This window comes from Malania oleifera, chromosome 9 (genome assembly GCF_029873635.1).
Source record: "Malania oleifera isolate guangnan ecotype guangnan chromosome 9, ASM2987363v1, whole genome shotgun sequence".
In the NCBI taxonomy this organism is placed as follows: domain Eukaryota; kingdom Viridiplantae; phylum Streptophyta; class Magnoliopsida; order Santalales; family Ximeniaceae; genus Malania; species Malania oleifera.
In genome coordinates this window covers 30,523,477-30,546,393 of record NC_080425.1, presented here as the reverse complement: position 1 = coordinate 30,546,393, position 22,917 = coordinate 30,523,477, and the positions used below count along the sequence as shown (strand labels likewise).

General features: G+C 34.6%; 1 protein-coding gene across 1 annotated transcript; it reads right to left on the bottom strand.

Moving 5' to 3' along the window:
• Positions 1-1,060: 1,060 nt before the first annotated feature.
• Positions 1,061-19,970, bottom strand: LOC131164097 (uncharacterized). Its single transcript, XM_058121063.1, has 4 exons — positions 19,616-19,970; positions 19,264-19,379; positions 18,788-18,872; positions 1,061-1,355 (listed from the first exon to the last, which is right to left on the bottom strand). Exons 1-4 carry the CDS (start codon positions 19,847-19,849, stop codon positions 1,266-1,268), a joined length of 525 nt encoding a protein of 174 aa, XP_057977046.1. The 5' UTR covers positions 19,850-19,970; the 3' UTR covers positions 1,061-1,265.
• Positions 19,971-22,917: the final 2,947 nt, after the last annotated feature.

Genomic DNA, 22,917 nt, shown 5'->3' with positions numbered 1-22,917 from the left:
GAGTTGTATTCCAATAAGACTTGCCCATGGGAGTAGGCCAATAGGATGTCCATAGATTTTCCTGGGCAAACAAACGTAGGAATGAGATATCATGGACATCACATTTCCTGAGATCTCATGGACATCACATTTCCTGAGATCTCGAAACATGTTGCTAAATAAATGCCCCCGATAAGTTTAGTACCAGGAGACAAGCCTACTAATTTCAAAGTGAGGCTAGACATGATTGATTCAATTTCATTATTTATGACTCTTTCAAAAAGAAGAATTTGCTTCGTTATAAGTATTTGGATAGTACCATCACATCAAGCAAAAATGTGTAAAATTCATCTTTAAAATTTATTTTCTTTACTTTTGTCTCTTGCTTCTTCTAAATTCTATTTCAGAATTTCCATTTTCAGTTTCCCATTAAATTTACGAACAATTCTTTTTTAATTATCTTTAAGAGGAAAAATATTTTCAAAGAAATCTAGTCTCAATTATTATGCTATGAACCGGCACATCACTTTTAAGAACTAACAATTGACAGGATGCACTACGTTCTGCATAGCTTACAAACATGCAATCAAAAAATTCTATACCCAATTGTTCTTGGTGAGATCACCTTAGCCAAACACCCCCACACTCTAAAATATTTAAGTTAAGATTGTAACATTTCCAAAACTCATACAAACAATATTGCTTCTCCCTACAAGTTGTTTGGTGTTTCTAAACTTATTAGCATAGAGTTCATCACTTTTTTTAAGTTCTATTTTGTCTTTTTACAACTCTAATAGATTTAAGGAGGTGCAACACCATTTATTATACCTTCCTTTCACACAATTCATTAAGAGGTCCGATCCATATTCACCTCTATCAAATCTTAAGTCTAGACTTTTTCAATTTAGTTGATGTTCAAATTCATTCTTATATTTTTTCAACAGACCACCGTACGACCCAAATTCATCCCCTATATCCCATCCCAAGTCTAAGTCCACCTCTCCCCCTCCCCGACTCGGCTCTTCATCGAGGCAACAAACGACCCTTTAAAGAAGGCATTATGTTAAAATTGCAATAATTCTTTTGGGGGAAAAAAAAATTAATAATAATCCAGTCCAAGAAACTATCTATTTGGGAATTCTTGATTAGCCACAGCCTCAGGCTCACGCTCGGGCAGGTGAAATGTATCTTACAACATTTGGGTGGTTCTAAAATGTAGAACAAAAATAAATAAGGGGGCGGGGCGAATGCTCTCTCACCCTGGATTAGCAATGGCCCCAACATTTTTACCCACAAAAATTGAGCTTCTTCATCACCTTTGCATAAGCAGCAGGGACAACAGCAGGTAGTCGTAGTCTCCGCTTCGCTCTCTTGGACTGCATTAAGCAGCAGTAATATCTCATAAGGTTAAAAAGTTCAGCAATTCTTCTACTAAAAATTTCAGGCATGTTCACAATTTCAAATTTTAGAACACCCAGTAAGGAAAGAAAACAAGGCTAAAACAAACATGGGGGCAGTACGTCAATTCTACAGAATTAATTAGCAGATGTGTGCAATTAAGAATTCAAACATGCAATTCCAAGCAGTACATCAATTCTATAGAATTAAATTGGCAGATGTGTGCAATTAAGAACTCAAATATGCATGCAATTTCAAGCAGTTCTATCAGAGGTAAAAACATGCCATGACATCACATTGGTTAGTACCATTCTCCCAACTCCACTATCACTGATGATGGCGTTTGGAGAAAATGAATGTCAAAAGTAAAATACAAGTTGAACCGGCACCAGGAACTCCTGGCCCGTTTAGTTTGCACAATCAAGTCTGGAATGAATCCAAGTTTTAAAAATAACAAAATCAAGGGCTGCATCATGTTCCCTCCGAAATATGATTCTTGTGAATGGTAGAATCGTGATTCCAGTCCAATTAAATTGAAATTAAACTCATTTTATAATAAAATGAAATATATTATAAAAACAACAACAAAGAGTGAGAATGCTAATTATAGTTACCATTATAATAAAAATAATAACTAATTATAAAAATAATAATAGAGATAAAGATAATAATAATAACAACTAATAATAATTACAATAACAACAATCTATAATTATAAAAATAATAATAACATTACAATAATAATCATTACAAAAAAACGCAAAAACAATTATTATTTTACAGATAATACTTATTACAAAATAAATAAATAATAATAATAATAATAATAATAAAATAAATAATACCACTAATACTAATCAATATAATTAAATAATAATAATTACAAAATTAAATAATTATGTATTAAGGGTATTTATAAGAAAGAAAAAAAAAAAAAAAGCTTATTTTTCATTCCATTTTAGAAGCCATAAAAAAATACTAAATATTTGAAAGAAATTGAAACTAAGATTCAGTCATTCGATATAACTAACCAAATGCAATAATTGAAATCCAGAAGCAATTCCATTCCTACCTTGATCCCATTCCTCGCTCAATTTCTTTCCTGCTTTAGTTTCATTCTACAAACCAAATGGGGTTGTCATCTAAAATGGATTTCATCTTCCAGAATTTAGATAGTTGTATAAGAAATTTCTTGATGACTTAGTACATGATGTAACATTCCTCAAGTTCAAAATTGATTTTGAATGTTCAATTAGTTTTGGAAGTTGGCCATAGAAGTTTTAGATCAATGGCCAGTTTCCAACTAAGTAGTTGTGCAATAGCATAGGAGTGATTTTAGAGTTTTTAAGAAAGAGATCACAAGGAAGACAGGATGTCTTCCAAAAACAAACAAAACAGGAAGTAGGGTGTTCCAGTCTCTCTGCATATCAAGAAATGCCATGAAAACCACCAAAAGAACAGCATGAAAGTGAAGCAAGAAAAATCATTCTACTCAAACCAAATCAGGTAAATGTCTTTGTCACTACAAAAATTCTAAAATTACTCCCCAATCAAATGAACCAAATAACTGCCAAAAAATCAGTGCACGAAAATATGAGCATTGGTTTCACAAATTTGGAATCGAAGGATGCAAAAGTGCAAACATCCAGACGGAGTCATTAGTGTTAATCCAATCAAGCATAGACCAAGTCAAGGCCCTGTAATATGAGGGGATCTTGTTTCGAAACAAAGGAGCACAAAAGGAAATGATCAACACACTGATCAGGTTAAGTTGATAAAAAGAGATCTACAAGAAAACAATGCCCTAGGCATCGAAGGCCTGAACCTGTCTATCAAACTCTGAGAAAAGCATACTGAATCAAGAACATTCAAAAATTCACCTGTCTCATCCAAAATTATCTTGAATAACAAATTCCAAGAATCCCTGTCAGAATCAAGAAAATTAGCCAAAGAACTACAGCATTTAGAAAGACGATACATGGAAGGAAACGAACTGGAAAGCAAAGCATCCTCTAACCAATGATCTTCCTAAAATTGAATTGTTGCAACTTCACCCAAGATATGGAAAAAATGGTAAGTGTAAGAAATAAATCTGCGAGGGCTCACATGAGTTGTATATCCCAAATAACGCATCCTGATCATTTTGAAAATCTCCAAAATTACTTCTGCTCACCTATCCCAAAGAAACAAATTTCATAGGGGAACACCATGGCAATTTACCCACCTGCTCAATGTGTTTCACACCAAGCTCCCGAGGTCAAAACTCCCTCCATTCTTAGGCTTACAAACCTCCTCCCAACTAACCTCCTATTCTTACGCATCCTGACCAAAGGAAATCTCATATTAGCCTCTTCAACCTACTAGCAGCCTACACAGGAATCCTAAGCAAGTAGAGAGCAAACAAGTCAGGATCAGAGCAACGCACACCCCCTAAAGTAAAGTCTCATTCCAACAATCCAATCTCCTAAACACTTAACAACCAGATACCCAAAAGGTGATGCTGCTTTAGGATTACCCTCGTGATGGGATAACTACCTGCTGAACCATACAACCAACATCCCACCAAAATGTGATAAAACTGCCTCCTAAATTAATACAAATCAACCCACTCTTACCTAATTTAATCTCCAGTCCCAAAACCCTCTCAAACACTTGCAAATGCCTGATCACATTCAAAAAATTCTCTAAATCATTTTCTAGAAAGGACTGGTGTTATCACTGACGATGAGAAACAACACCACCACCACAGACACAAGCAATCATCTTCCCCAAAACTTTGGCAACCATAGTGAAAATAAAAGAAGATAAAATTTCATCTTGTCTAATCCCCTTGAAAGTTGACAGTATAAACCAAGACATATGTTCACAATTAAGATGACAGTGAAACTAGCCAAAGAAAACAGCTAAAGACACAACACAAGCAATCATCTAACTCAAAACATTGGAAACTATCATGAAAAGAACAGGAGAAAAAGTTTCATATTGTCTAACACACCCTCGAAGATCTAAATCAATACTTAGGTTCGCCATTATAACAAGAATGAAATTAGCCAAAGACAACAACCCACTGAACCACATCCTTTGCGTGCAACCAAAACGCTTCTTCTCCATCAATGAACTTCAGCAAATTCAATCATATGCCTTCTAAAATTCAAGCTTAAAAACCTTTTTATAGCTCCTATCATTCACTCCCGCTGTTTGGAGGTTCAACTCCTTCCATCCCAAAGCACACTCATTTCATCAAAATAAAGTTCGCTTTTTTGAACAACTTATGATCTAGGTAAGATGGGAATATAAAACAACAGTTGAGTTCAAAAAATTTCGTGAGACTTTACACGGTAAAAGGGTCGATTATTCAGGGCATTCCATCATTGTCGTAGAACTTCACTCTCATTCTATTGATGTGGATTAACCACCTCATCAGCCACAAAAGCAGCATCTAAATCTGGCATCATCAATAAAAGCACTCTAAGAAGAGGAAATCATATCAATCAAAACCCAGTATGCCTATTGGAGAGTACCTTAGCCAAGATCTTATAACGACTAATAACCAAGCTTTGCCTTTCATAGAAACCAACATGATAAAGGTTGAGTTTACACTCACTACACCATTGACAAAAATATCCCCTAAAAACACCCATCCAGGTATCCTTCGCAGCATTAGAGCATGCCTGAATTAAGGCCAAAATAAAGTCCATCTGCCTTCTCTTTATCCACCTCAAAGACTGCAGTCCTCACCTTCTCCTCCTAAACGTTTTCTATAGCCGCTCAGCATTCTCAAGAGAAATGGGACACCAATCAACCACCTCCACAATAACCGTAGTACCCTCCTGTTCTGCAACAACACGCCTTTTCTAGATAAATGAAGAAAATTCTTAAACAAAGGAAAAGGAAAACTACAAGAGTTCGAGAGAAAGGCATCCTGCCATAGGATTAAAGTTTGTCAATGCCTAAATTACAATCTAACTATTGAAATAGCAATAAATTTATTCAACTAATTATTTTAGGCCCAAATGATGAAAAGGTATGTTGTGCCATATTAAAAGATAAATGTAAAAATATGAGCTTAACTAATAAAACATAGTTAGGCTACCCATAAGCCCATGACCTGCACAAAAACACAAGTAAGAAATATTACGACTTTTAAGGTTTTAATTTCACACAATCCTAGAAGTCCTGATATTTTAGGATTTTAATTTGACACAACCCGGTGAGGCAATTCTAGTTTGGGTAGCCGCTAACAGACAATGTTTGGAAGATGATTGCACTAACACTCTAAAATAAGTAATATGTGATGTAGGACAAGAAGTAAGACCTTGGGAAGATCCTTGCTGGAAAATAATTAAGAAGAGTTGGGTTAAGGAATTGTGGGGTTAAGTTAGTAGTTTATTATGTGTTTTTAGTATTAATTAGTACAGGATTATGTGTATTTATGGGTTGTTTGTAATATTTATGTAAAGTATGGGTTTGTTTGTAATTCATGTAGTTTTAGGGGTATGTCATGTTTGTATTATGTGTTTAGGCTTTCTTATAAATAGTGTAAAAGCCATGTTGTAGGTAGTTGTTGATGAATTTGAATTGAAGTGAACATGAGTTCCCCCCTGGTACCTCCTCTCTCCTCCCTTCCCCTTCCTCCTTTTCTTCTAATTTCTCCATGGCTGCATAACCTTGATGTGGCCCCTGCATCATTTGGTATCAGAGCCCAACCACGATCTCTTTCTTCCATTTCAATTCCCCCATCTTTTCCTTTCAATATTCTTCTTCCCCCTCATCTTCTCTTCTTCTCCCCCCCCCCCCCCCACTGTTCTGCAACTTCTATCTCCCTCTGCAGCAACATCTTCTTTCCTTCTCCTCATCTCTTCTGTAACTTCTCCCTCCCTCCCTGCTGCTGCTTCTTATCCTCCTCTTCTTCTTCTTTCCTTCTCTCCTTTGTTCTGTAAATTCTTCTCCCTCTCTGCTGCTGCTTCTTCTTTCTTCCCTTCTTGTTCTCTGGTTTTCTGTTCTGATCTCCTCCTTTGTCCCTAATCCTTTGCTGCCCAGCAGACTTCTGCTCTCTTGCTCCTTCTGTGTTTCTCTTCTCCTTCTCTTCTTCTTCTTCTCTTTAATTCTCTCCCATAACTCTCTCAACTCTCTTTCTCATTTCTAATTTTGTGGCTGTCTCTTGGCAGTTTCTGTCCAGCAACACCCCCAACCTCCTCAACTCTCTTTCTCATTTCTGAATTCTGTGGCTGTCTCTTGGCAATTTCTGGCAGTTTCTGTCCAGTAACTCCTGCAACCTACCATTTTTTTTTCTCCTTCAATTTCTTAACTCTCTCTCTCTCTCCTTTTCTGAATTTTTTTTTCTTCAAAAAAAAAAAAAAAAAACAAAAAACCAAACAAACAAACAAAAATGAAAAGCAGTTCTGCAGTTTCTGAACTTCTCACAAAATTCTAGCCGTGTCCCCATTTCTTCAAACACCAATTTCCAGCCACCATCCTGCAACGCCACCCACACCATCAAATACGAAACACCCCGATGCCCCTTACCCTATAATTTCATCACCTTCCGATCACCGTAACAGGGTCACGCGCCAGCCAAACATACTCCAGCGTTGGCCTCCAAAAATCCCTAGAGTCTTATGTTCTTCTCATCACACCACCACCACCACCACTGTGCTTATCATCCACTGATCTGCAGTTGCCTGAAATTTCATTGTCGGAATCTTGACTCATGCGCCCCACACGCCAGCAAAGCACGTGAGAAAGTCTCTCAGAGTCCCATGCAATTTCCTGTCTAGTGTGAAATTGCTTGCAGCCACAATACTTTGATCCGCAGCTTGATATTTTGATTGCAGACACAATATGTTGTAAGCAAGCGCGATAATTTGGCATGAAACCCTAGAAATTGTCACTGCCTGTGCCAGCATAAAAAATCAGGGTTTGTTGCTGTAATTTGTGAGTTTTCTTCATGAATTTGTTTCATTTCAGCAGGACAATCAATATCTAGGTGAATTAAAGACAGTTTTTTTTTTTTGAGAAATTGGGAGTAAGGATTGTAGGAAAATGTGTTAAAGGGTTGTGATATATAGCTGCAGCATGTATATGCATAAATTCAGCATGGTGACAAATTATAGGAAACAGTAATGCCATTTGCCAAACTTTGGGCACAATTTCAAGCTTTTCAACACATTTCTCAAGTGTGGAGAAAAGGTTTGCAAAATCATCATTGATGGAAAATGCCCAATGAATGTGGTTTCCATAAATGGAGTCACTCGAATGCAGCTTCATCCAGAACCTCACCCAAAGCCTTATGTGATATCTTGGGTTGATAACTCTATTGAACATGTTTATGAAAGATGTTTGGCTCCCATCCAAATGGGTGAATATTTGGCTAATGTTTGGTGTGATATCCTACCTATGAAGATTGGCCATGTACTCTTTGGTTCTCCTTGGTTGGATGATTTAGTTGTGACTCAAGGACATGAGAACACGTGTGTTTCATTATAATGGGAAGAAAATCATTTTGAAATCCACTCTACCAATGAACCAAGACAAAGAATCAGTCATAATTACTCAGCTTGAAGACAATACAATGAAGGAAATTAATGAGTTTGAAGACATCCAAAGTCCTTCGGACATTCCAATTGTTGAGTTTGTCATTCCCAATGTGCTTATTGATGCCAACTCTCAATTCAAGTCTATGATGCTACCAAAGGATCAGGGTTTCTTGCATCACTCAAAGGCTTTCAAAAAATCCAAGTTTGCTTCTCCCTTTTGATCCTTCAACATTTCAAAATTTGAGGCCAAATGTTTTTTAACTGGGCGAGTGCTGAGGTAGGACAAGAAGTAAGACCTTGGGAGGATCCTTGCTGGAAAATAATTAAGAAGAGTTGCGTTAAGAAATTGTGGGGTTAAGTTAGTAGTTTATTATGTGTTTTTAGTATTAATTAGTACAGGATTATGTGTATTTGTGGGTTGTTTGTAATATTTATGTAAAGTATGGGTTTGTTTGTAATTCATGTATTTTGGGCCCTCTCATAAATAGTGTGTGAAAGCTATGTTGTAGGCAGTTGTTGATGAATTTGAATTGAAGTGAACATTAGTTCCCCCCTAGTATCTCCCCTTTCCTCCCCTCCCCTTCCTCCTCTTCTAATTTCTCCATGGCTGCAGAACCTTAATGCTGCCCCTGCATCAATATGAAAAATTAAAATCAGTAATAATTCAACCTTCACCAATGTTCTCTCCCCAACATTGTCATCCTTGGCAATAGTGAGCATGGTGAGCTCCTCCAAACACCTTCTTCCCAAATCTTCTGACCTAAAACCCTTTTATTCTAATGTTTTAGACCAAAAACCAAATTGAAGCCTCAATATATCCAAAGTAACTCTATCTCTATTGGATGGCCCTGTCAAATTACTATAATCCCTCGTATAAACTTTCACATCTCTTGCGGTATGTCATCCTTGATATTTAGGGTTCATTTGACTTTGCCAACGACAGAGTGCTCATTCAACTTCTTCAGCAATTGAGACTACTCTTTATACTTCACCAATGACAAAGACTTTAGGTTCGACAGAGACTACTCCATAGTATTCCAACTCTCTCACTAATCAATCACTAGAAGGCTCTCGCAATGCCTTCTTCCCTATGGATCACTTTGAGAGGCTCTCTTCCCTACGGACTAGAAGGTCCACAGGAGGCGAAGGTCCACGGGAGGCTTTCTTCTCTACAAACCATTGTAGCAAGCATCCTAGACCTACAGAGCCTACTCAAACCTCTCTTGGCTATTCAAATTTCATCAAAGATCTAAGTAATTCTAGAAGGGAGCTTGTACCAGTGAGAATTTTCTTTGTGACTACCAAAATAGGTGAGACTTGGAGGTGCGATGGTGTTATTAGTATAGGGAAGAACTACATCTGTTTGACCTTGTTGATTGATTATTTACTAATGGTCTTCTACTAGCTATGGTTTGGTATTTGACTTCTTTTCATTTGTTGTTTGATTCTATCATCTACTGGTACATGATTTTTGTTGTTGTATATCCTATGTGATCGTAAGGCAAGGGATTGAGACAAGTGGGCATGCCACTGTGAAGATTGAGAGGAAAAATTTTAATGCTAATCGCTTGGATAGTTCAACATTCATGTTGCTTGAATTTGCAGGAAGATTTTTCTCTTTTATCTTACTAAAAAAGGAGTTCTTATGGATTTTGAGCTTTTAGGGGCTGATCCGTTAGAGTCCTCTAGGGGTAGTGAATGGGCAGTGGAAGGATGCTCTTTTTAGAAGAGAATGAGGCAATATTTGAGTAGAAATAAGGAGTAATGAGAGGGGCAAGTTTATCTGTACTGTGAAGCGGTCTTATGAAGGTCAAAGACAAGCATTCTTTGTCCCATAAGGGAATCAGAATGAAGGATGGCATAATTTTCTAGAAGCCTTGATGAAGTTTTCTATCAACTTTGAAGGATATTGTAGCATGAGTTCAAATTGTGGCTCCATGAACATTGTTCCTAGTGAGCAAAAGTTGGAGAAGCATAACATTTTTCAAAGGCACTTGGATAACTATTCATTCTCCAAAGTTGTCAGAGAGCTTTTGGTAAAGGAAAGGAGAATTTCCAGGCAATTTGGAAGTAACTCCTTTCCAAACACTAGTATTGGGGATCGTATACTTCATCCTATATAGAATGGACCAAGAAGTGTTGTTAGCAAATAGGTTGAAAAGGGTTGTTATAATGTCCTGCGCACTATCCAAGTTTCACATTCACTTGCTTGGCTACTCCCAGAATAGGCTGAGTTGCAATTAACCATTTTTATGCGTCTTGAATTCTTCACTAATGTAAAGTTAAGTATTTGCGCTTCTATCCATGAAACAAAATTATGGGTAGTCTCGGAAACAACCATAGCATAGGTTCTCTTCCCATTGATCCATTAGTCTACAATCATTAACCTTTTCGCCTGCTAACTTTTGTCTCTTTTGTCTACCTCTCCACCACAATGCCTAACTGCATTGCACCCATCCTCGAGGTTTCCTCCTCATCCTCATCATCTTGCAATGGCTCCTCCACAATGGAATCATGTAATGGATTAAATGATAACTTGTCGGGGCAATCAACCACTTTGTGAGGGCCTCGACATAAGAAGCATGTCATCTTACCCTTACCATTGGGTTTATTGAATGATCAAGACGACAAAACTTCCTTTGAAGTTGATGCCTTGGTGTCCACTCCCTCACTTTCGGGTTTGCCCTTTTTGAAATACTTTCTCTTGTTTCCACCCATACCACTCTCTATTTCGACATTGTGGAATTCTCTCCAACATAGTCAAGTGTTTCAGCAGCTTGTGCAGTAGGCAAGTTTTGAACTCTTTGTCGGTGAAGTTCTATCCTTGTCCACGATTTCAACCCCTTGAGAAAAAATTGGGCCTTGAGCTCTCTCTTCAAGTTGGTCCAACAATTAACTACACAACATCCATTTTCAATTTCATCATAATTAGTATGCCACCACAGCTTAACGTCATCAACCAAGCACATTGTTGTCATGGATACTTTCACTTGTTTTGAGTCAGTCCTCATCGTACAAAAGTATTGCTCCGTGTCAAATAAGAAGTTTTCTAACTCCTTAGCATCACAAGCAACCCCATACATTATGGGTTCTGGCACCTTTGTTCCTCTATACTCCATAGCATTAGAGTTTCCCATACCAAGAACCATTAGGTTCGTCTTTGTAGTTAGATCCGCCGTCTGAGCCTGTTAAATTTCTACCATTGCATGGAAGTCCTCTAACATCTCCACCATAAAACCCTATTGATGTTTTTGTAATCCCTCCAAAGCATCAACACGTTCAGCAAGCTTGACCATCTCCATAACCACATTGTTGGCCATATTAGTCTGTGCCTCTAGTGCTTTAATTCTCTTGGTATTTGTTAGCATGGTCTCTTATCGATGCTTAACACGATCCCACAATACAAAAGCAACTAAATGCACGTAGCAATTAACCAAGCTTTGATACCAACTGTCATGGGCCAAATATATCACACCTTGTGAAGGGTCGTGTGACACTAGCTAAAGCACTATTGCTCAACTAGTCAACCAAAAAGTACCTCAGTTTACCACAAAAACACATTCACAGCACTTGAAAAAGTAAGTGGAAGCAGTAAGCAATTCATGAAAGCAAATGGCAAGCAAGCAGTAAACATTGAAGCAACGTAATTCATTAACAATAGTCATGGGCCAAATATATCACACCTTGTGAAGGGTCATGCGACACTAGCTAAAGCACTATTGCTTAACTAGTCAGCCAAAGATTACACAGTTTACAATAATTACATGGTTTACCATAAAAACACATTCACAGTAGTTGAAAAAATAAGAGGAACCAGTCATGAAAGAAAATGGCAAGCAAGAGGTAAACATTGAAGCAATGTAATTTGTTAACTAGACCTCTATAAGCAATGTGTGTTTAGCAAGAGAGAGGCAAGTAGACTAAACATGTTTAACAAATGCTAGTGAGTTTTACAAAACTAATGAACACTCACCCCCCCCCCCCTTTTTTTTTTAAAAAGCTTTATATGTTATTTTTAGCTCTAACACTAGGAAACATCAAACTAACCAAGGAGTCATACTCCCACTTTACACTAATACATAAACATACTCAAAGCATAAAACCTTTACTAGTATTCACATGAAGGTAACCCATTCCATGCAAACAAGGCAAGCGGTCATATACAAACACAATACCCTAAACAAGCTTAGTTTGTGACAACCAAGAATTAGTGCACCTCACCTTCATAAGGAACTTGCCCTCGCCTTGCACCTAGGCTCCAACCACCCTTTAAGCCTCAATGTGCTTTGTGCCTTTTTGACTACTATGAGGCAATCCCAACAGAAAGGTTTTTATGTTTGATCATAATTTCCCTCACAATATAGTAGACTGGCGACCAACAGGGAATTGTGCGGGATTACAAAAACAATAGCAAGATATTCTAGGGAATGAACGTGCGGAAATATTTTGATGAACCAAACCACCTTAAGATGGCATCCCTCATAATCAAACCAACAAGTATATTCAGGAACATGGTTTTCAATTGAAATGAAAAAGCCTCTTAGTAGATCATACAAGTATTTATTCTTTGTTGTATAAAAGATACCTATATAAAGTTGGCAATCATTATTTTAGTTCATACAAAATCAAACATTTGTTTCCAATTTTGTTGTCCTTCCACACACTATATTTGTTTGTCAATTTCTAATCTTGTTCTCCAAGGATGTCGAGATAATGGTTTTAAAACCTGGACCAAACCGGCTGGTTCAACCACAACCGATCACCAAGCAATTGTGGGTGAACACACTAAATTTGAGCGAACTAGTGTTGATTTGACTAACCTAGTTTGAACTAACACATATTGGCCTAAACCAGGGTCAAAGGCCGGCCAACCCAACTCTTTACCTTCAAAACAAAACAAAAACAAAAAATCAAAAATCAAAAAATCAAAAATCAAAAAATCAAAAAAACAAAAAAATCAAAAAAAGAAAAGAAAAAAACAAGCAAACAAAAAATGATGGGAGAGGTCAGAGGCATGCTCTAGCTTGAACTCATGACCTCCCCAAGCACACTGCACTTTGCCAGCACGCTAGCTAAAACTTCATGTGTTATAATGGAGTCAAATAGCATATCTAGATAACCAAACATACACATAAATAATGAACATATTATTAATAATCATTATAACAATGCAAAGAATATCTTTAAAAAAATACAAAAAGTTGTATAAATTTTGCTTAGATAGTTGTTAGAAATTATTTTGTTTTAATTAGCTAATGGGAGACTTTAATTAGTCTTATGGGATTGGCATGATACTATTTTTCTAATATAGATATATAAATACATATAAATAAATAAAACATTTTATATTATAATGCTGACATCACCAGTTTGACCATAGGTTTGACTCATCGGTCCAACCAGTCTAACTAACTTGGATTCCCCGGATTGGTCACAAAGTCCGGTTTTTAAAACCATGGTAGGGATTTCATCTTTGTTTCATTAACATATTCAAAAATTATCCATCCCACAAGATTTCCAACAGCTTAATTCTGTAGACATGTACCTCCACTCATCACCAATTGACCAAAATATGATGGGAGGGAAATTATGATCAAAGGAGAAAACCACACAATTAGGACTGTCGGACTACTAAGGAGAAAGAATTTATTGTCATCTAATACTACACGTCACCTGCAAGAAGCTAAGAAAAATGTGTGCCACAAGGGATGCTCTTAGTTATCAAGTTGAGCTTATTATGAAGCAAAATATGGATAACATGATTACTAAGAGCATCCTCAAGTTGCATATTTCGGGATCCTTTATTTGGGTGGCTTGCAATATCCTACAACAATGTTTTCTTTCACTTTAATCCTCTAGCAATCTAAGCACGGTTTTTATATTTGATCATAAGTTCCCTCCCATCATATTTTTTCAACCCACTACCAACAGAAAACTATGCAAAACTACAGAAAGCATTTACAAGATATTCTAGGGAATGAATTATGTAGAAACATGTTGATGAACCGAACCACCTTAAGATGACATCCCTAAGAATCAGACATACAGATTGGCCAACAAATATAGTATGTTAAAGGTTAAAGGAAATGGGTACCATCTATGTTGGATTAAATAAAAGAATAAGTATAATCAATTTACGGATATATTCTTCGCAAAAAAGAACAACTATTTTGATTCAATCTTCAAAAGATGCATTGCTAGTTCCAGTGCTCGAAGAGCACGTTTAGAATGAAGTGGTGGTGAATCTTTTAGCAAACAAACTTAATGAAGAGTATAACGAGATCAGTTTGTATTCATTGTGGGTGCAAGCTTGATCACTAGGGATGGCTGTTTGAATGAAGATCTAATTTGGTAAAAACTTCTTGTTATTCCACACTAGTTGATCTTTGTAGACTATAGGCGGCTTTGGTCTTCGAGAGAGTTCCTTAGAGATTGTAGATGGAGGCTAGGGGGCTTTTTCCCGCCAATTGTTGAATCTCACTCTAGTTGGCTTTGAGAAGCCTATGAGACCTTCTATAGGAGAGAACTCACATCATTTAAAACTCTAAAAGTCCAAATATTTTGACACGTGTCTCCATACAAGAGATGGGCTTATGGGTAGCCTAACTATATTTTGATGTTAAATTCACAGCCCATCTTTCTTGATAAAGAACAACATAAATGTTTATTTGTTATGCCTTTTAAATAACAAGTCAAATAAATTTATTGTTATTTCAACTAATCATATTATAATTTGGACATTTGACGAACTTTTAATGCCTACAAATGCATGTATCTTCTCCAAGATTTTATTGTTTGTCAGTGGAGGTGTTTATTATTTGTTGTTATGTGGAGGATTTGGTTGGAACAGAATGCACGAATCTTCTCCAGAAAGAGGCTAAGATACAGTATTAGGAATCTCTTTAGGATTTTACTGTAGGCTATTTTAAGGGTATTTTTTTTTTAGGATGTTCAGCAAGATTGGGGGCTTTATTGAGTTGATTGTATATTAATTCTATTTTTCTCATTTCAGTACAAGGATTTCCATTGGAAGTGAGTGAACGCCCTATTAGGTCTCCATATATGCAAGAGGTTATTGGTAATGATTTACTTAACCCTACCAAATGTGAATACTGATTAGACAAATGTAAATGACTTGAATTAAAAGCCGTAGTAAAACTAAAGATAGATTGCAATGGTAAACGCCAGAAGGCCTTGAACCATGCAAGGATCAAATCCTCCTCTCCAAGCCAAAAGAGGTAGATAACAATCAAGGGTATAAGAGTATCAAACAAAGAAGTACAAGAACCTTCTCTCTCTCTCTCATCAGGAGTCCTAAAAAAAATAAAAAATTTTAAACGCCATCAAGCCAATAAAAACTAGAAATGGAATTGTTACAAAGACCATAAAGGTAATAAAGACAAGGAGATGCTCATAATAAAGAATGATAGAAAGAAAAAATAGACAAAATACCCAAAAGCAAATCTGAGAATGATCCAACGAGCAACTTCAAGCACCTTATGTTTAACCATGGGAAAGAATATGGTAAAATTCCATGAAAAACTTTCAAGGGCTAACATGAAACATATTAAAACCAGCTGATAGGGCTGTTATAGGCTTAACCCAAGCAACAATTAGTCTCAACCATTGACATAAACCAACCTTTAGCATACAATGATAAAATAAAGGTATCCCCAAGAAGAACTCAAGAAATAGATTTTAATATCCCTAATGCATCTTCTAGAAAGTCCATTGGGTTTGAAGAGTGGAAAAAGCATAGGTTCAACATACCTTGTGCTAAAATCCAAATTTTCATTTGAAAATGGGGTTGGTGAAGATAGAACGTAGATATTTTGGTTAAAAGGCTCAAATACTACCACTAGGCCTATCGTGGTAAGGTTGTTAAGCAATAATTTATATCAAGCCTTATAAAGACTTTAAATAACCCTAGAAATAGAACAAAACTCACAATAAAAAAAAATAATCCAAAAAAATAGACTCACAAATAGTACTGCAACAGTATAATCTATTGCCCACCATTTGGTTCACGAAATCATGTTGAAATGGGATCAAGATTCAGACATCAATTCCCATTCCCATGCTTGAGTTGCATAAATGATGGTGAAATTTCATTCCAGCCATGTTGATTCCTCACTCAATGAATGGTGATTCCTTCTCTTAAAAGTAGGAATTACAATTCCATTCTTGACTCTTTTAAGACAATTACAACGCTTACTACTCATTCAAGAAAACAAAAGTTTGCCACATCTCAACTATGCCATCACAGATAACAAAAAATAATGACATCTAGGTTTTCATTAGAAGAATGGTTGGTGAACATGGAAACTTTAGACCTTTTTGTACCTTTTTGTCAAAAGGCTCAGATACCATGTTAAGTCACCATTTAACCTACAATTGCTAGGTTGTTAAAACACATATGTCTAGCCTTAACAATAAAGATTCAAAATAACTGTAGAAATTGAATAGAACCTACTAAAAAATAGAGAAAAAAAAAAAAAAAGCCTTGCAAGTAGTATTTCCACACTACTATGAATAGTACTCACACAATATTTTGTAAACAAGAATTACTAAGGAATGTGAATATCATTAAACTCAAAATTCAATTCAACTTCCAGCCCAACCCTCAGTCATGATCATCCCACCAAATCAAAACTCATGGTTAATAAGTTTGCGCCTTTTGTTTCTTCTATAAACTATTTAAATGATGATTTCCAAAACAGCTTCCAATCTATCCATGAGGAATCCTGAACAAGGATGAGTACGAAATGATAAAGACTCAAAATAACTGTAGAAATTGAATATAACCCACGAAAAAAGGGGGGGAGGGGGAGCCTCGCAAGTAGTATTTCCACACTACTATGAATAGTACTCACGCAATATTTTGTAAAAATGTATTACTATGGAATGTGAATATCATTAAACTCAAAATTCAATTCAACTTCCAGCCCAACCCTCAGTCATGATCATCCCACCAAATCAAAACTCATGGTTAATAAGTTTGCGCCTTTTGTTTCTTCTATAAACTATTTAAATGATGATTTCTAAAACAGCTTCCAATCTATCCATGAGGAATCCTGAACAAGGATGAGTACAAAATGAAGGGGTGATGGGAACAGCACATCCAAAGAGAGAAGCATCCTTCCAACCGTCCAAGTGCTTGAAAATCTTCTTTAGGATCTCAAAAACTAAGGGCTTGTTTGGTATTGTTTATGTATCCTGTTTTCTGTTTTCAATTCTATACAATGAAGAAATAGACTACAAAAATGCGTTTTTTTATGTAGCAACATTCTATTTTTGTTGTTGGATTTTAATTTTTTGTGAAAAAATTGAAAATCAGATTTATGGTTTTCAGTTGTTTTGGCAACTTATTGCTAGAATATTTTGATATCCAAATTTAACTTTTTTGGATTAAATCATTCATTTTATTCATATTTTTAATTAAAACTGAACTAAAATTGCCATATGAATTTAAAATATAATTAAAATAAAATGTCCACAAAATTTCAAAAAGATTAAAAATAACCAAAGCAATTCAAAATATACTTTTACTACTTTTCAATTACCACAGTAACATTGTTCTTGTAAAGTGAGCTTTGAAATAAAATAATTAAGCAAAATAATTATATATTTTTATTTTTATCTAAATTTAACATGTATTATTTTGTACTTTTACTATTTAATCATTTTTTTTAATTTTTATTTGATTCAAGGACAAAAATGAGCATTTCTTTAATCAAAATTTTAATTTGGTTTAGTTTTAGAAATATTAACCAAATAGGTTGTTGATTTTGGTTTTTAGTATCTGTTTCTGGTTTTTAATTTTCATTTTCATAATTTTTGACAGCTACCAAACAGCCCCTAAAAAATGAAGATTGCCTCTAAAGGAAAACTCAAAAATGCAGAGTTCACTGCAAAATCCCAAAGGCAGCAAGAGAAGCAAAACAAGTCAAAATCTCCAGCAATGCTGGCAACACCATTTTTGATTACCAATTTCCAAACCAAAAATCTACTCAAAAAGTTATAATAAAGACAATACAAAAGAAAAAGTTTTCCTGCTGTAAATCTTTTCAGGCTCTTGTAACAAAGACAACCAAAACGGTAAAAATGGTTGTTATCCGCAAACTGTAAATGAGGCACTCAAAGTTGCATAGTCCTGCTGAAACCATCCATGTATAAAAATAGAAAAGGCGCAAACGATCAGTTAAAATCTGAAATTGACTTCAATCTGCAGTAATTATTAAATTATTCCGTTCTGAGTTTATAAATCACAAGCCAGTGCCCCCTTCTTTTCTTTTTGATAAATAGGACAAACAAGGTGATGCCTATTTCGTGTTCTCTACCAGAATATTATTAAATTTTCATTCCAATTTCAAATAAATAGGTAAAATTCTACTAAATATATCAACAAACTAAAAATCAAAGACATAGATAAGATTAGGTCTCTTATAGTTATAGTGATAAAAATGTAGTATTCAAGGTATGCCAGATTCCCAATGGCTGTTCATTAAGTTCAAGGACTCAGCCTAAATGTTTTACATGGTGAGAACACTGAGAAGAGTACAAAAATGTTGTCAAAGGAACCAGATATTGAACCCAAGTAGGACAAAACCCACTTCCTTTCCCCATAAAGAAATAAATAAATAAAAATTAGACATATGCTACCTTAACAGAGAAAGACAGCAACAGTCCAGCAGGACATCTAAAAAAAAAAATTGCGAAAACTACTGACAGTTCCACCACAAGCCAACACTAGAGTAATCAAGAATTTCTCATTTTCTCTAGTATTTTTGTCTAACTGTAAACTTTTCAGAGTTTATGTCAAGATTACTGATTAGAAAAATAGAATTACATTAGTAGGAAGAGAAGAAGCATACCTTCAAATGTGCATTATGCCGTTTCCCTTCCTTCCACCGCCGAATCTTCCCATCATTCATTGTCCTGAACCTCGACTTATATGAACTGAAGAAGAAAAATTGAAAAATATTACCCTAAAATATAATAATTATGATAATTGAATAAAAGTAACACCCAATGCATAAGGATCCCATGCCAGGGTATGGGGAGGGCATGATGCACTCCACTAGGAAAGACAGTTTCAATTATTACCTTCAAGTTTGGATGTAATACCCTAACAATTGGGTTAGTAAGACTAGCCCCTCCCCCCAAAAAACAACAATCAAATGATTATAATAGTTTCCATAAAAATACAGAAGCCACATTTCCCTACTTTGAAAGTACTTCTGGGTTTTGAATTTTTTATGGCAAACATTTGCTTAAAAGGAAGATATCACTTTCAGAATACCAACTAAATGCTGCATCAAACTTCACTGGTTACAAAGCATAAGCTTACGAATATGATTTCATTTTGATTTTCTTCATCTTGGAAGTCGCTGGCGTCATTGGCTTCCTCTCCCTCACTTTCTTTCTCTTCTTCTCTTTTGTCGAAATATGCCGGATTTGAACCAACTAAAACAAAAAACACAAAATTCATAAACAGAATAAACCATTGTAGATCAAGCAAACGTATATTTCACCCTCTGCTCGGTTCCGATAAAGGAGAGAAAATTTCTTAGTCACCGGTATGCACACACAAACTAGGGAATCGGACCAACTAAGCATAAAACCATTCTCCTCTATGTTCTCAGCAACCAAACAGACACATGAGGAAAAGTATTAACCAAAAAAAAAGAATCGAATCTTACAGACGTGGGGTTAGGAGGATAGAGAAAGACGCCAAGGTGCAGCGAAAGATGCGACGAAGAAGGGGCGTCGAAGAGGGGCCTACGGACTGAAGAAATTACAGAAAATTTACGAGGGCATTGCAGCCGCTGGGCAGAGGAGCAGAGGAGGAGGGGAGGATAGAAAGGGTGCAGAGATGTTGGAGGATTCGAGCAACGAAGAGTCAGGGATCGGAGCTTCGTGCACCATCTCTGCATCGTTTTGCCGCTGGTTTTCGGAACACAACCTAACTACTCGCCAGTCTCCATGATCAAGAGTAGAAGTGCCTTTGCTGTGGAAAATATTTTCTGTTTTTTTAGAGATTTAAAAATTACAGATATGAAAATTATAAATAAGAATTAAAATTATAAATAACAAGTAATAATTTATTTGTTTAATATTTATAAAATTAAAATAAATTTAATTTTTAATTAAAAATTTCTCATTTTTATCTTTAAATTAAATAATATAACAAAAATATAATTAAATAATAAAATTGCAAAACAACATACATTTTTCAAATATTATAATAAAAATAAAAATTATAAAAATTATTTTATTTAATTGCTATACTTTGAAAATTTACTTTACAATAAAAATTTTATTGGATATGACAATTTAAATTATGTTATAATTAGCTTTATTATTATTATTATTATTATTATTATTATTATTATTATTATTATTTTTTAAACTTTATGGATATTCTTATTTTAATTATATTTAAACTCATATGATCGTTTTATTTTAATTTTAATTTCAAAATATATAAAATGAATGATTTAATCTAAAATAATTATTTATGGATATCAAATTTCTAACAAAAGATTGTTAAAATAACTAAAAACCATAAATTTTAATGTTTTTATCTTTATGTTTGTTAAGCATTTCTAAAACCTTCTTCATATATTGTTCACTTTGAGATTCGAAACTAAAATTTATGTCTTTAATTGAGAAAGGTTTGAATATCAGCTCTTGCTTTTTTATTTTACTTGATTCGTCTTTTTCGAAAGTGCTATTGAATTTAATATCTACGGATTCTTCTAAAAGATTTTCAATTCTTGTAGATTGATTTGCAATTGTTTGTAACATTTGATTTGTATAATTATTTTAACTTATTATTTGATCAAATTCATTGTTTGTTTCCTTGACTTCTTTGTATGGTGAGGGTATAACCTTTTTTATTTGTAATCTATGTTGATTGAGCCTGTGGGTGGATAGATAATTAGAATCTAAAATCTTCCAATTCTTTTTATTATATGAATGATATTGACCATTTGTCTCTCCTTTAAATATTTGAAAAATAAGATATTCTTTTTAGTTTTTTGCATTTCTTCTAACCAATCAGCTTTTATTTTTTCTCTTTTTTCCTTATTATATTTTTTGAAAAATTCATCTCAATTCTTTTGATTTAATTTATGCTTATAGTCTTCTCGAAAGACTTCCATAATTGGTTCAAACTTCTTACTTATAGTTAATAAATTCTTTCTTTGGCTTTCTTCTAAGAATTTTCTTTGATCTTCATCTAATGCTTGAGATATAGTTGGAGAAATTGATTCTTCAGAATCCTCTTGATAATATCCTTGTGAGATTTCTGGTTCAAAGTTAACTTTTTTAAGTTTGTAAAATTTATTTGGTTCTATGTAAACACTTGAGATACTTTTTCTGCCTAATTCTTCAAATTGTCTTGAACTTGATTGTCCTAGACTCTACTTTTGGTTAGTAAAGATCGAAAATTAATATTGACATTTTTGCTTGGATGATGAATAATACTTATAGCCATTGTCTTTTGAATTATTTGAATTTTTTCATCATTGTTTTCATTTAACTCATTAAATTCTCATTCTTCCACAGTTTGAATCTCATGCCAAAGAAGTTTCTTTGGTTGAGATACCAACGAGGTGCGTTCATTGTTAGCTAGTAATAATAATGTTAAACCTTTCAAACTTTCTTTAATAGCATTTGGAAACACTGTTGAAGTTGTTAATTTGTAATAAACTTTTAGATCATTTCAAGATTTGAAGACCTACTGTCCATATTATAATTCTTTGTTTGAATGTCTAATGTTAAAAGTATGTATATTGATTCATCATGAGGATTTGCCCTAATGTTTGGAAATCATACAAAATATATTGGACCTTCAGCTATATTTGACTCTAACATACCTAATAAGGAATCGTTAAACTCATGATATTTGGTGGCTCCAAGTAAGCAAGTAAGACACAAACTGACTTATTAAGATCGGCTCTTGTAAGAGAAAGTAGTCCTACTTGGATCATTCCAATATGAATCCTATCATAGTTTGACTTATGGGCTGCTAAATATTCTAAACTCAAGAGTCTCTTTTGTTCTCTGACTTCATTTGTTACTAAGGAGATAGATTTATTAACAATTTTGACAAGATATTCCTCTTGAACTTCTATTGAACCCTTTTGTTTAATGATTTGAGATTCTATTCTAGACATTTTTCAGATTTCTTTTAGATCTTGTTTAGGTAAATCCTTACCATTTTAATTGACTAATCTTTTTTCAATCTTTCCGAACGAAATTTGAATTTCTTTTTTATCTAATCTATTGCTTGAAGTGGATTCTCTTTGATCCATTTTAATTTCTTTCAAAAACTTTCTTGTTCGTTTAATATTTTGAGCCAATTTATCCATTATCTTTCTAAATTTTTGTTAGTTTTACAAATTTTGTTATCTTAATCGGGACCACCTAGCGAGACCACCCTCATGCTCTCCTAGCAAATGGGCTGACCATCAGATTTCCACAGGCTGACCAATGCTTAGAGAAATCAAAACATGCAATTTTTCAGAAAAATGAAGAAGTTGAATGAATAGTAACTGGCTTTGATACCAAATCAGGAACGATCGCTTTTAACAAGAAAACTAAACTGGAAAATTAAATCACTTTAAGCAATAATATGAACAAGAAAATTATGAACAAGAGAATTTCTGATGCGAAGGATCAGCTCTAGGTTGCAATCGTAGAGTATACTTATGAAAATAAAAATCATTCAAACAATTGAAAACACAAATGATAACATTGATCAGAAAACTACTTAAATTTTATTGAGATCAAGTTTTTTACATGACAGAAACTTAAGCTTTTTACATGAAAGAAACCTAAGGATGAAAATAGAGGAGAGAGAGAGAGAGAGAGAGAGAGAGAGAGAATGTTTGGTGAAACTCAAGGCTTAGGATACTCTAAGAGAATCTCCAAACTTGGTGCGAGTTAAAAATGAAAGAAAAACTCTAATTTATAGACACAAGGCTCGGATTTCAAA